Source organism: Oncorhynchus kisutch, linkage group LG23, assembly GCF_002021735.2.
Source record: "Oncorhynchus kisutch isolate 150728-3 linkage group LG23, Okis_V2, whole genome shotgun sequence".
NCBI lineage: Eukaryota > Metazoa > Chordata > Actinopteri > Salmoniformes > Salmonidae > Oncorhynchus > Oncorhynchus kisutch.
Genome location: NC_034196.2, coordinates 22084336 through 22098434, shown reverse-complemented (window position 1 = coordinate 22098434; position 14099 = coordinate 22084336). Strand labels below are relative to the sequence as shown.

At 38.6% G+C, this 14099-nt stretch overlaps 2 protein-coding genes across 7 annotated transcripts; both read left to right on the top strand.

The window, feature by feature from the left end:
• On the top strand, positions 1-3456 carry LOC116356522 (uncharacterized). 2 transcript variants are annotated; one of them, XM_031802231.1, is made up of 6 exons: positions 1-175; positions 354-389; positions 662-961; positions 1200-1355; positions 1496-1579; positions 1903-3456. In XM_031802231.1, exons 1-6 carry the CDS (start codon positions 148-150, stop codon positions 2043-2045), a joined length of 747 nt encoding a protein of 248 aa, XP_031658091.1. In that variant the 5' UTR covers positions 1-147; the 3' UTR covers positions 2046-3456. The 2 variants fall into 2 exon arrangements, with proteins under 2 accessions (XP_031658091.1, XP_031658090.1); XM_031802230.1 differs by having other exon boundaries at positions 3-175; positions 1062-1355; positions 1903-3452.
• An 862-nt stretch (positions 3457-4318) lies between these two features.
• On the top strand, positions 4319-10226 carry LOC109868737 (uncharacterized). Of its 5 annotated transcripts, XM_031803327.1 has the most exons (13): positions 4327-4549; positions 4728-4763; positions 5037-5336; positions 5437-5730; positions 5871-5954; positions 6215-6310; positions 6418-6445; positions 6537-6577; positions 6665-6696; positions 6836-8750; positions 8894-8906; positions 9409-9463; positions 9941-10226. In XM_031803327.1, the coding sequence occupies exons 1-10, from the start codon at positions 4522-4524 to the stop codon at positions 6995-6997; spliced, it is 1101 nt and encodes a 366-aa protein (XP_031659187.1). In that variant the 5' UTR covers positions 4327-4521; the 3' UTR covers positions 6998-8750; positions 8894-8906; positions 9409-9463; positions 9941-10226. The 5 variants fall into 5 exon arrangements, with proteins under 5 accessions (XP_031659188.1, XP_031659187.1, XP_031659185.1 ...); XM_031803325.1 differs by having other exon boundaries at positions 9409-10226; XM_031803326.1 differs by having other exon boundaries at positions 8894-9463.
• The last annotated feature ends 3873 nt before the right edge of the window (positions 10227-14099 follow it).

The following is a 14099-nucleotide window of genomic DNA, read 5'->3' as shown; positions in this document are numbered from 1 at the left end:
CGTCACTAGTGATCTGTCACAACATCACTCGTGAGTCTCCATATCCTCCTCTGTAGGTTTTTCTGTGTCCTACCAAACACACATCAGTTTTCTCACATGACAATCTATGTGTGGAGTTCACTTCACTGACGGAAGAAAGTGGAAAATATGTATTTTTCTTTTATTCTTCTCATTTGTGAGTATTCAATTATTTTGGTCTTTGGATCAATATCTCTGTACATGGATTTTAAGTTTTGGTAGTATGTTACTTAATGTATGCTTTATAACTTGTTCTAAGTATGTATGAGCCTTTATTATGCCTTATAGTAAGGCTTGTAAAATGTCTCACTAAGTTGTTTTTATCTTGTTCGTAGATGCTGCCGGTGTTGCGGTTAAAGAAAGTTGTGCAGGTACATATTAACAAATGTCACTTCATTAATTGTCCAGCTCAACAGCCAGTTATTTATTTTAGGCATAAAAGTCTTTTTTTGATGACAGATTTGTACACTACTTTTCACAACTAATGTAGAGTAGCACAATGCTTAAAGTGCCATATCTTTATTAGAAATATATTTAGTTGTAAATAGAGAGACAAGGAGGTGATACTCCACATACAAATACATTCTGAATCAAGATTCTTATCACTCATAATTTCATAGATTCTCTCTATTTCTCTTAACAGATTTGGTTCCCACTCCCACTATTGTATTTTCCCCTGGGTACATCAATGTAGCTACACCTGTTACAATACGCTGTGAGTCACCAAAAGGCACAGAGTGCAAATTCTACAAAGATCACGACCCCAACCCTATAAGGAAACTGGATTACAAGCAGGGTGCTTGCCAGTTCAAGTTGTTCTGGAATGAGTTCAAAAGGTGGAACAAGACTGAAGTAGATCTCAGCTGTGTAATTCTACAGAACAGAGAAGGTGAAACGATCAAAACCTCAAAACCTAGTGATGCTCAAAGACTTAATGTGGGTGGTAAGTGGCAGTTTTACAGTACTCCAAAGCACATGTTTACCATAGTACACATCCCACTTGTTAATTGACTTCATAAATTACTTTCACAATTTACAAACAGATCCAATTGGAAAGCCCAGTGTTCATGTGTTTAAGATTGGGAAATACCTCAATCTTCGATGTGAGGCCAAGGCTGGCACCTCATGCTACTTTTATCTGAACATTGGTGACTCACACTTTAAAAAACTACCCTACAAAGACAATGTCTGTTTGGGGAGAGTGGCAGAAGAGGAACTGCTGTGGAAGAGGAGCAGTGCTGGAGAGATCTTCATCACCTGTGCTGTGGAGCTGGTGGTAGAGGGTGAAGATACTGTGACATCACAGCATAGTGAACCCCTCGGTATCACCATAGATGGTGAGGAAGACAAGAGCCCATCAATTTCTGTGATTTCAAATGTGTCAATATTCTGTCGGTCTACTGTTGTACTGCAAGACTAATATATTATTATTGTACACATATCAATGTTTTATTTATTTCCGTCATAAATCCTCCAGGAGCTACTAGTTCCCCATCAACGTTCAGTTTAATCACAACTGTTCAGGAGAAGACAAGCAGCAATGCCACAGACCAAGGAAAAGGTGAGTAACATTGGTTTGGTTTTAGATGAACTGCGAAAATATTATCATGACAATCCTCTGTCGGTCTATTACTGTATTGTAAGACTAATACTGTATATAATTACTGTACATACTGTGTATATCATTGTTTTATTTATTTTGGTTGTAAATCCTCCTGGAGCAACCAGGTCCATTCAGTAGAGGATAGGTCAGTCAGTAGCATAACTGCCCAAGGAGAAGGTGTATTAAATAAACATGATTATTGTGAACTCAGTTTGTTGAAATGCATCAGCAAGTGCCTATTCAGATACTGTTTTTGATAGTGATGTCCCTTTCCCTTCCAGAATCCATCTCAGAGATCTCCTTCTACCAGTATACCAGTCTTCGTGCTGTTGTCTATGCTATCATTCTGCCGATGGAATTTGTTCTGTGTCTTCTCTGGTATAGACGTGGTGCATGCCTTCTCATACTCATACACAAATTGTAACGGATCTAGGAACTTCATTTGATTACTCTTTTGTTTCTGAGATTTCTCCTGCAGGAAATGAGACTTTTCACAGCAGAAAACTCAAACTTGCAGTGCATTTGAGCTTTAAAAATACTTCTAAAGTTTGTAATTTCCACTTTGACATTTCAGACTTGACTTGCCCTAAAAGAAATGTAACAACCCCAACAAAAATATCCATTAATTATCATCCACATAATAATTCACATGTCCTGTTCCTGCAGGATTATTTTCCTGCTGTAGCAAACTGGCTCAAATTAAGATCCTACATCTGTTTGTTGTTCCGAAGGCTTTTGTTATGTCTTTTATGAGCTATACAACTTGCCCATGTGATTTGTTTTCATCATACTTTTTTCTCTGAAGTTGATCCGCAAGGCAATGTCAAACGGAGGTAGAAGTGGTCTATTTATTCATAAATATTTACTCATGCATGTTTCTATATTATCTGTTTGCATGTACTGGTGAATTGTCGTGTCTTGACCAAAACCCATCTAAGCTGCAATATGTGTGTGTAGAACAATGCTCTTTACTCCCCACTGCTTGTTAATGTATTTTATATTATTCAAAGTGTTTCATGTGTAATGAGTTTATATGTCTAAAATACAGTCATTTTATTAGCATTTCATTTTGTTCTGCTCATGGATGTTGTGTTTTCCAGTGGAAATAAAGCTTGTACAGTATATTGTAAATCTTGTTGGAAATGTTTATTTTCGTTAGAAGTTGAGGAGCCACTCTGAGAGGAGACAGCATTGTGTTCAGATTACACAGCAGTTGAGTTTCAAAGGTCTTCAACGTTCTTCAACGGTCCGATGACTCATGATGTTCACTGTTGTACCTGACATTTAGCAGAGTGTGTCGAGTCTGTTTGTCACGTAGATGTGACCACAGTGAGGGTACTGATCATACAGGTACACTTCTATTTCTAGAGATGAGGAGAAGCACCAACATCCCCCTGCAAACAACCCAGCATACGGCTTGCTATTCACATCTTCATACTGTATGAAGCTCATGTCTATATCCATCAACAGAAATGACTTGTCAGAGAACATGAAGAGGTGTGGAAAGACACATTAATGGATTTGTGGTCATGATCTAAGCTGAGATGTGCTACAATAAGCCTTTGTGCTGCAACTGGTCCTCTAACACTCTGTTCCTAGCCCTCAAACCCAGATGGATGAGAACAAGATCTATCATAGTACAATTTAAATAAATAACACGCCAATTGTATAATTTCTGAATATATTGCAAGATTCACGTAAAAAAAAAATCCAACCTTTTAAAAGAAACTGGTGCGTCCTACAAGGAGTTGATGTCAATGTTTTCCAGTACTATCACAGAAATCTTAATTATTTGAGAAACAATCCATTACCTTTCCTCCTGTGATTTACCAAAAAACGTGAAACAATTTATTGGTGATGAAATAAAAAACAACTCAAATATATTCCTGTTTTGCATTTCTTCAATGCTTAGATTTGCATCTAAAAAACGAAGTTTGCAAAAAATCCATAAAAGTAATGTGATCTATGGATGCAATCCAAGCCATGACTTAGTTGGCACAGACTGGTTACTCTGACTGGAAATATGTATTATGTAAACTAAACAGACATGGATCAAGGTATCTGCCATTTCCTCATTTGGAGAAGCATTAGTCACCTCCATTACAAAGCTACAAAAGTCGTGGGGTGAATTAATCTCAAACAAGAAACTATCCATCAAATGATCCAAATTCAAATAAACACAATACATCAGTAACTGAACTCAGTTGATCATGTCAACGAGTGTGTTGTGTTGGATTCTGAGAATATGAAAATATACCTATTCATGTCACTGATGGAGTGCTGAGGTTTAGAGGGTCTACACCAGAAGCTAATGGTTATAGGAGGAAGGTATATAGTGTGTGCAATTAAGCTTGGAATGTGTTGAGTGCAGCGAAGTGAAATACATGTGGCAGGTATTGATGAAGGGAGAGAGCCGTGGATAACTGATGGAAGGGGGTTGAGGTCAAATCAGGTCACCTTAAGGGAGAAATATAAGTTTATGGCCCGTATCTCTAGTGTCCTGCCTAGCAGATGTTAGGGTGATGTTGCTGTTAAGCTACTGCGTATCTAGTTTTGGTTGTGTTTATTTGTGTGTGTATAGTATAAAGTAACTCTTTGAAAAGTCAACAAGTTTATTTGATCAATTAATCACAAGAGTTCTCATATTTGAAATAGCTGTGCTGTAGTTACCTATATTTTCAGTAAGTTTAATGTAGGGTGGACCACATGGACAGCCCATTAGTGGTCAATGAAAATAAGGTTATTTTCTTCAGTGTCACTAGTGATCTGTCACAACATCACTCGTGAGTCTCCATATCCTCCTCTGTAGGTTTTTCTGTGTCCTACCAAACACACATCAGTTTTCTCACATGACAATCTATGTGTGGAGTTCACTTCACTGACGGAAGAAAGTGGAAAATATGTATTTTTCTTTTATTCTTCTCATTTGTGAGTATTCAATTATTTTGGTCTTTGGATCAATATCTCTGTACATGGATTTAAAGTTTTGGTAGTATGTTACTTAATGTATGCTTTATAACTTGTTCTAAGTATGTATGAGCCTTTATTATGCCTTATAGTAAGGCTTGTAAAATGTCTCACTAAGTTGTTTTTATCTTGTTCGTAGATGCTACCGGTGTTGCGGTTAAAGAAAGTTGTGCAGGTACATATTAACAAATGTCACTTCATTAATTGTCCAGCTCAACAGCCAGTTATTTATTTTAGGCATAAAAGTCTTTTTTTGATGACAGATTTGTACACTACTTTTCACAACTAATGTAGAGTAGCACAATGCTTAAAGTGCCATATCTTTATTATGAAATATATTTAGTTGTAAATAGAGAGACAAGGAGGTGATACTCCACATACAAATACATTCTGAATCAAGATTCTTATCACTCATAATTTCATAGATTCTCTCTATTTCTCTTAACAGATTTGGTTCCCACTCCCACTATTGTATTTTCCCCTGGGTACATCAATGTAGCTACACCTGTTACAATACGCTGTGAGTCACCAAATGGCACAGAGTGCAAATTCTACAAAGATCACGACCCCAACCCTATAAGGAAACTGGATTACAAGCAGGGTGCTTGCCAGTTCAAGTTGTTCTGGAATGAGTTCAAAAGGTGGAACAAGACTGAAGTAGATCTCAGCTGTGTAATTCTACAGAACAGAGAAGGTGAAACGATCAAAACCTCAAAACCTAGTGATGCTCAAAGACTTAATGTGGGTGGTAAGTGGCAGTTTTACAGTACTCCAAAGCACATGTTTACCATAGTACACATCCCACTTGTTAATTGACTTCATAAATTACTTTCACAATTTACAAACAGATCCAATTGGAAAGCCCAGTGTTCATGTGTTTAAGATTGGGAAATACCTCAATCTTCGATGTGAGGCCAAGGCTGGCACCTCATGCTACTTTTATCTGAACATTGGTGACTCACACTTTAAAAAACTACCCTACAAAGACAATGTCTGTTTGGGGAGAGTGGCAGAAGAGGAACTGCTGAGGAAGAAGAGCAGTGCTGGAGAGATCTTCATCACCTGTGCTGTGGAGCTGGTGGTAGAGGGTGAAGATACTGTGACATCACAGCATAGTGAACCCCTCGGTATCACCATAGATGGTGAGGAAGACAAGAGCCCATCAATTTCTGTGATTTTAAATGTGTCAATATTCTGTCGGTCTACTGTTGTACTGCAAGACTAATATATTATTATTGTACACATATCAATGTTTTATTTATTTCCGTCATAAATCCTCCAGGAGCTACTAGTTCCCCATCAACGTTCAGTTTAATCACAACTGTTCAGGAGAAGACAAGCAGCAATGTCACAGACCAAGGAAGAGGTAAGTATCATTGGTTTGGTTTTAAATGAGCTGTTAGTGGTCCTAAGAACTTCAAAATACAAGTTGAGTGAGTGACTCTGCTTCTAAATGTACAGCTATTGATACGTTTCTAACATCTCTAAACTGTTAAGTATCTCAATAGTCACTATTAGTAAGGCTTATTTGCACTAACATACTAGTCATTGTAAGGTTTGGTTATACTGTACAGATGATTCACTGTCAGTTTCATTAGGAGCCTCATTCACTAACCGTTTCTTCAGGTACAAAGTTCCACGTCGTCATCAGTCTGGGTACTTGTTCCCTTTTCCTGGTTCTGCTAGCTGGGTGTGTGCTGGGTGTTCTCCAACGCAAGTGTGGTGCGTGCTTTCAGATAGGTCTACTCATAACACATTCTTATTTTGCTCCAAATGCTACTTTGAGTTATGTTCAAAATTGCTCAATTATCTCTATGTATCTTTTGAAGGGGTTCAAGGCAGGCCTGTAAATACTGGGTAAGACTGGTGTATTCATTTTAGATTTACATGATTTTTCTTTATTCATGCATGGCTATATCTTTCTGACTGTACTGCATTGTCTCAACAGAAGCCCACCTGAACAGCAAGACCAAACCCCACCATGTGTCTGTGAGTATGAGAGTTAACTAAACCACCACTGCCTTTATCTCCTTTTGTTCAGTGTTTTATTTTCCCTCATTCTCTCATATTAAACAGATTCTGTCATCACAAAGCCTTCTAGGGATGAGGTGAGTTGGTTTGAACCAGTGCAGTGTGAAGTAGCCTAATATGCACTTTACTACCAAAATATCAAGCAATATTGCAAATAGCACCAAAGACAACCCTGCTGTGCACACAGCTCAAAGTGACTTGAGCTCTCTCTTACAGGAAGAGGACACTAGTCTGCAATACGCTACAGTGACATATACCGGTGACCAAGCTAGTTGTCAATATGCAACAGTGACATCTACCGGTAACCAAGTTGAACCTGGGCGCACCAAGATCAAGTTTGAAATAGCTGGAGAGTACGCCCTCTTAGCAGAATCATAGAAGAAGAAACATTTACTGGATAACATGTTTTGCCATAGTTTACAGTTACAATCCTATATTTTGTTTTCATATTGGATCATAATTTACTCATAGTACAAAAACATATCCTGCCACAAAATCAAAGACTAAAGATATCTACTCCTTTCTGAAAACAAGCATCTTCAACTATTTGCATTTTAGGTTAAATGAAATAAATGAAAAGTACACTGTCTGAAACATAAAATAAATGTTTTCCTTAATTGAGTTACCGAATCTAGTCAGCAGTCACCAATCAGTAGTCACCAATCTATTTCACTCCTTGACAAGAGTCAATATAGACTCAAACCCACAAGAGGGTAGAACACATGTCAAACTTTGCTTGTTACATCTCTACATCTCTCTCTCTACATCTCTCTCTTTAACCATGTCTGGTGTATATTAGTTTTCAGTGGTGGAAAAAGTACTCAACAAACATACTTAAGTAAAAGTAAAGACACCTTCATAGAAAATGACTCAAGTAATAGTAAAAATCACCCAGTAAAATTCTACTTGTGTAAAAGGCTATAAGTATTTGATTTTAAAATATACTTCAGTATCAAAAGTGAATGTATAACTCATTTCAAATTCTTTATCTTAAGCAAACCAGAATGCACCATTTTCTTTTTATTCTTCTTTTTTATAGAAGGCCAGGGGCACACTCCATCACTCAGCCATCAGTTACAAACAAATCATGTCAGTTTAGTGAGTCCGCCAGATCAGAGGCAGTAGGGATGACAAGGGATGTTCAGTTGATAAGTGTGTGAATTTTACAATTTTTCTGTCCTGCTAAGCATTCAAAATGTAATGAGTACTTTCGGGTGTCAAGGAAAATGTATGAAGTAAAAATTACAATGTTTTCTAAAGGAATGTAGTGAACTAAAAGTAAAAGAAGACACAAATATGAATATAGTATAGATACCCCAAAAACTACTTAAGTATTACTTTAAAGTATTGTTACTTAAGTACTTTACACCACTGTTACTTTAAAAAATATGTTTTGTTAATATCACAGTTTACTTACAGTATGTGACTTTACTTCCACCTGTTGATACACTACCTCATATTTCCTCTCTCTGCTTCCTGATTTTCTGCTACCCTCTTCCTGTAGTCTGTCAACATCTGTTCCTCTCAGACCATTTGCAAACCCACATGATAATTGCAATAATTCAATAATATTTTAAATATACTTTTTGCAATTGCAAGCGGTTCCTGCCAGTTAGGCCCAACCTAATCTGGAATACCCAGAACAAAATCTTGCATGAACATAACTCTCATAACCTCTGTGCTCCCGACAGACGTAACATGTTCGTTACAGATCTTAGGACAGATATGCCCACCCAGATCAGTCTTATCTACCCCTGCAATTGGAGCACATTACAAACCTATGACAGCTATAGGTATGATAGTGTATATGAAAATGATGCACCATCACAGAAGGGTCATAGGTGGGAGCTATTGTTTCACCATAAAAGGAGAGAGGGGAGACACAAAATACAGTGTGTCACTCTCACACTCACTACTGTGGCATTGCCTGAGTCATTATCTACAGCCAACAGCTCCTGTGTATATTTCTAAAAACATTTTCGAGAGCAGGTGAAGATAGTCGCCCCAGAAAGCATTTCTCATTTCCATATATCCTGTTTCACATCTCTCTCTGCATTATACATAATAACAGGTGGCAGGTTTAAAGGACTCTTAACCGTGATCCAATGAATGTGCTGCTGGTGCCTTATGTGTGAGTTATGTATTATTAATAATATCATTATTGTACTGTATAATAAAATGTTAAATAATTGACTTTCAAAACAATATCCCTAGTTGTACTTTTGGTTGGAATGACAATGAACGACATTTCTTGTCGTCTCTCTTGACCTACAGTTAACAGATGCAGGTACGTTTCTCCCCTTCTCTTGACCTACAGTTAACAGATGCAGGTACGTTTCTCCCCTTCTCTTGACCTACAGTTAACAGATGCAGGTACGTTTCTCCCCTTCTCTTGACCTACAGTTAACAGATGCAGGTACGTTTCTCCCCTTCTCTTGACCTACAGTTAACAGATGCAGGTACGTTTCTCCCCTTCTCTTGACCTACAGTTAACAGATGCAGGTACGTTTCTCCTCTTCTCTTGCTTGTTTTGTCATTCGACATTAGGGATGTACTTGTGTGATTTGCATGGTAATCAAAGGCTGGGAAATAAATGTTGCGCTCTGAAGAAGGGAATAATCTTGCATGTTGAATTTGTTTTAGAACGGACACAAATCGTAGTTTTTTCACTACGATGTTGTCATACCTATCATTCCTCAACTACCTCTCTCTTTCCTCAACTACCTCTCTCTTTCCTCAACTACCTCTCTCTTTCCTCAACTACCTCTCTCTTTCCTCATCCTTCAAAGGGACAAGGAGAAACAGACAAACACTTGGATTACCCAGAAGAAGCACCAGATCTCAGTAAGCCTGAAGTTTGTGACCCTGACTGAAGTGGTTGAGCTGAGCAGTGAGTCCTCTGCCCTTGTAGAGGGTCAGCAGTGTTTGTTCTATGTGGATTCTAAACTCAAGGAGCTTGGTCGATCAAATGCCAGCCACAACCAATGCTCCCTCCAAGTAAAGGGGTCAGAGCTGCCTGGGTGGAAGCCCAGAGGGCTGTGGTCAAAGGTCACCGTCCAGTGTCATTATGAAGAAGAGAAGAAGAAAAGGCAATACCATGACATAATTATGTTTTTATGTAGCTGCCTCACACTTTTCCTCCACTTTGCCACCATAGTGCTTTTTTGGTTCTGTGCATAAACAGTACAGTGGGCTGGCACACAACAAATAAGCATGTTATAAATGAGTAACCGTTGGAATTGTGGTTTATAGAAAGGATTTGATGATTTGATGTTTACTTTCAAATAGTCATTTGTCCTCATCCCTTTGTTACAATAACAGGAAGGTGAAGATGATTTGTGCTCTGCCACCTTGTCCCATGCTGGTGCTCCTCCATCGTACTCAGTCAAGTTTGAACAAGGCCATGACTATGCCACAGTGGTCATATACTGACCAGCATTGCCAAACTGAATGGACATGAAAGGACTTCCACATGGATAGATTGCTTGACTTTAACACCTACATTTCAATTTTCTTTCCAAGAAATCAATTGCATAAATCTATTTGCAATGTAGTTTTGATTATCCAATTTGTCACATTAAGAGAACAATAAAGTTTTTGTATTCCACCATCGGCTTAATTTCAGTTTGTCTTGTGTGCACCTGTCAGTCCCAGTCGCGGGAAACAGTAACATAGCGCGTGCTACTTTTCGCTGACCAGGCACTCATCTTTGCTTACCTGCTGAAAGCTTCTAAAGGTAAGCCATTTACTTAAAGTAATAATGACTTCTTAGGCTACTCTCTCGTTTCTCAATTAAATTGAAATCACAAGTTAAGTCAGATGCTTTCATAAATTCAACGAGGGTTAATGTCTACTCCGAATGGCTCAGTGACTCGTGTTTGCATCTCAATGTGAAAAAAACAGTTTGCATGTTCTTCACAAAGAGGGCAACAGATGCTACTGAGCCAGATGTCTATGTGTCATGGGGAGAAGCTCCAGGTGGTATCCGATTTTAAGTACCTTGGCATCATACTTGATTCCAACCTCTCTTTTAAAAAGCATGTGAAAAAGGTAATTCAAATAACCAAATTCAACCTAGCTAATTTCCGATTTATACGAAATTGTTTGACTACAGAGGTAGCAAAACTGTACTTCAAATCTATGATACTCCCCCACTTAACATACCGCTTGACTAGTTGGGCCCAAGCTTGCTGTACAACATTAAAACCTATTCAGTCTGTCTACAAACAGGCTCTCAAAGTGCTTGATAGGAAGCCCAATAGCCATCATCATTGTCACATCCTTAGAAAGCATGAGCTCTTGAGTTGGGAAAATCTTGTGCAATACACCGACGCATGTCTTGTATTCAAGATCCTCAATGGCCTGGCTCCCCCTCCACTCAATATTTTTGTTAAACAGAAAACCCAGACATATGGCAGCAGATCCACAAGGTCTGCCATGAGAGGTGACTGTATAGTTCCCCTAAGGAAAAGCACCTTTAGTAAATCTGCATTCTCTGTGAGAGCTTCCCATGTCTGGAATACACTGCCATCAGACACACATAACTGCACCACATATCACACTTTCACCAAATGCTTGAAGACATGGCTAAAGGTCAATCAGATTTGTGAACATGGTCCCTAGCTGTGTGTTGCCACTCCATGTTGTCTGTTGTCTGTAGCTTGTGAGGTGTGGAAACACTTTGTTGCTTTTATGAATTTTGTCTTGCTGCTTTTTGTTTTATGCTGCTCTGTCTGTATGCTACGTCTTGCTTGTCCTATGTTGCTCTGTCTGTATGCTATGTCTTGCTTGTTCTATGTTGCTATTGTCTATATTGTAATTGTTTTTAATAACCTGCCCAGGGACTGCGGTTGAAAATTAGCCGGTTGGCTAAAACCGGCACTTTTACTGAAATGTTGATTAATGTGCACTGTCCCTGTAAAAATAAAAATAAACTCAAACTCAATGTGCACGGTCTGTGGGTAAATTGGCAAGTTTTCTAACCATTTTCTCACGGTGTGGTTACAATCTACTCTACTAGGCAATTGCAATACAAGACACGTTTATACCACTAGATGGCAATGTTGAATCCTGTTTTGCAACAATTTTAAGAGCTCCATGTCGGCAGGGATAACATTTTTTGGACATTTCTGTTATTGGAATAGGCTATCATCAAAATAAGTCAATCGTACAATACCATTGGAAATTAATGTTGAAAGTTACATTTATGTTTCTAAAATATAAATTGAAAATGTATTGTCGCTGCTTCCTGTTGACAAGCCATTTTGATACATAGCCCAACGTCAAAACACAGTCTAGAGATTAGATTAGACATTAGAGATTAGAGAGTTTAATAGTCACATAATGCACATGGTTGCAGATGTAATTACAGGGCAGTAAAATAATACAAATAGATATAAATACAATGATAAATGTCCATTGAGGGTGGGGGCAGGGTTAACATCCATTAGAGGGGATGGGAAATGTCCAAAGGAGGAGCAGCAGGGTGAGTAGTCGACTAGTCGTGACTATTCAGCATAATACATGTCTATTGGGGTGAGGGCAGGGTAGAAATGTCCTTTGAGGTGGGGGGTAGAAGCCTGATGGTCTGGGGGTAGAAGCTATTGGCCAGTCTTACAGTTTTTACCATGGTGTTCCTATTCTGCCTGCGTCTGAGTGATAGAAACGGGAAGAACAGGCCATGGCTCGGGTGGCTGGGGTCCCTGAGGAACGTCTTGGCCTTCCTGTGACACCTGGTGTCCAAATCAATGAGCAATATGCAATTATTTTCCAATCACTCATATTGATATCACATTCAAATCAATTGCGCGAGGGGGAGATAAGGTTGCAAGTCCTGTTAAAACTAACACTGATCTACATGGAATCTGGTAATAATGTGTAGACTACATCTAGCTACATTTTGAAGTGTTGCATTCTGGGTCGCCAACACGGTAAGTAGACATGCCTAGCAACACTTTTTTTTAACACTTCCATCAATATTATTTTTCTAACTTTATATACCTAGGCAAGTCAGTTAAGAACAAATTCTTATTTTCAATGACAGCCTAGGAACAGTGGTGTTAACTGCCTTGTTCAGGGGCATAACACCAGATTTGTACCTTGTCAGCTCTGGGATTTGAACTTGCAACCTTTACGGTTGCTAGTCCAACACTCTAACCACTAGGCTACCCTGCCACCCCGTTTGTACCCTATATCATGATATCATGCTGAAATCAATAGAACAGGTCCAAATGTTTGGACTGTAGCGTTGTTGGTTAGATGAGAACTTATAGAAGGCTTTCAGTATTGGCCTGTCTATATTTGGAATGTCGGATGTTGATTTTCGGTGATCTGACAACAATAGCCTGCACTATTGAGGTACGAGTACAGGTTCAGTAGTCTTATTGTTGTAAATTAAAATGCATTATGTCCTTATTAAAAAATATTTTTATATGATATCATTCACCAACATTTCAGTAGGTGGCAATATTATACATATTTTAGTATTCCAGACTATTTGCAAGTATAAAATATATTCTCATAGTGTATTGACATTTTTGACACATGGGGAAAAACTGAATTGGAACCTGCCCCATTAGGAATACTGCCTAGCCTACATTGATGTGCCTAGTATGTCATTTCCCATTTGACATTTGTGTTGAACAAAGAATAAACCCCCATTCTATTCCTGGGGCTATTGAACCATATTTTGGAGTGTTTATTGCCTCCAGTTGATTGGGGACCATTACCATCAGTCAAAATAAAGTCCAAAGCTGTCAATCACACCAAAGGCATTTCCCTCCCTGCTTGGTGTCAGTAGGTAGGTGGAGTTTGAACCCTATTGAATAACGCATGAAGAAGTGATGAATGGAAAGATCCCAAATCAATGCAGGTTTTATTGACATACTGTACACACACACACACACACACACACACACACACACACACACACACACACACACACACACACACACACACACACACACACACACACACACACACACACACACACACACACACACACACACACACACACACTCAATAAATAAATAGCTTGATCACCAGGGAGACATCCCCTATTCATCTATGAGTCCTTAATGGGAAACACTTTTAATTACTTTTTTAAATAAAAATGCTTGGCTGAGGAATGCACAGTTTCATATATTTGAATATGTGTTCCCTATGCTCAGTATTGATTTAAGGCTTCATTTTGTGGGTAGGCTAACTGGAATGAGCAAAGCGATTCAGTTGCATTCTCAAGCCAGGCAGTTGAATGCATGTGTGCTGATATATTGGCTCATAACAACCGTAAATAAATATGACTAATGTGTTTCCGGTCAAGTGGCTGCTGTCTTAAGACTATGAAGAGTGAGTGAGACCCCCACCATGATGTCAGTGTAATGCCTTTGTTTCTATGTCTCCGGCGTTGAGAAGGATCCCACATATAGCGCTGAGATTACATTTAGTGTGACTGGAATATAAATAAATGGAGCGACTAGAA

Excerpts from the sequence above, each read along its gene's own strand:
- LOC109868737 (XM_031803327.1), top strand. The coding sequence starts at position 4,522 with ATGTATTTTTCTTTTATTCTTCTCATTT. Across the intron at positions 4,764-5,036 it reads GGTTAAAGAAAGTTGTGCAG|ATTTGGTTCCCACTCCCACT; the intron begins GTACATATTAAC and ends TTCTCTTAACAG. Across the intron at positions 5,955-6,214 it reads TGTCACAGACCAAGGAAGAG|GTACAAAGTTCCACGTCGTC; the intron begins GTAAGTATCATT and ends CCGTTTCTTCAG.
- LOC116356522 (XM_031802230.1), top strand. The coding sequence starts at position 148 with ATGTATTTTTCTTTTATTCTTCTCATTT. Across the intron at positions 390-661 it reads GGTTAAAGAAAGTTGTGCAG|ATTTGGTTCCCACTCCCACT; the intron begins GTACATATTAAC and ends TTCTCTTAACAG. Across the intron at positions 962-1,061 it reads TCAAAGACTTAATGTGGGTG|ATCCAATTGGAAAGCCCAGT; the intron begins GTAAGTGGCAGT and ends ATTTACAAACAG.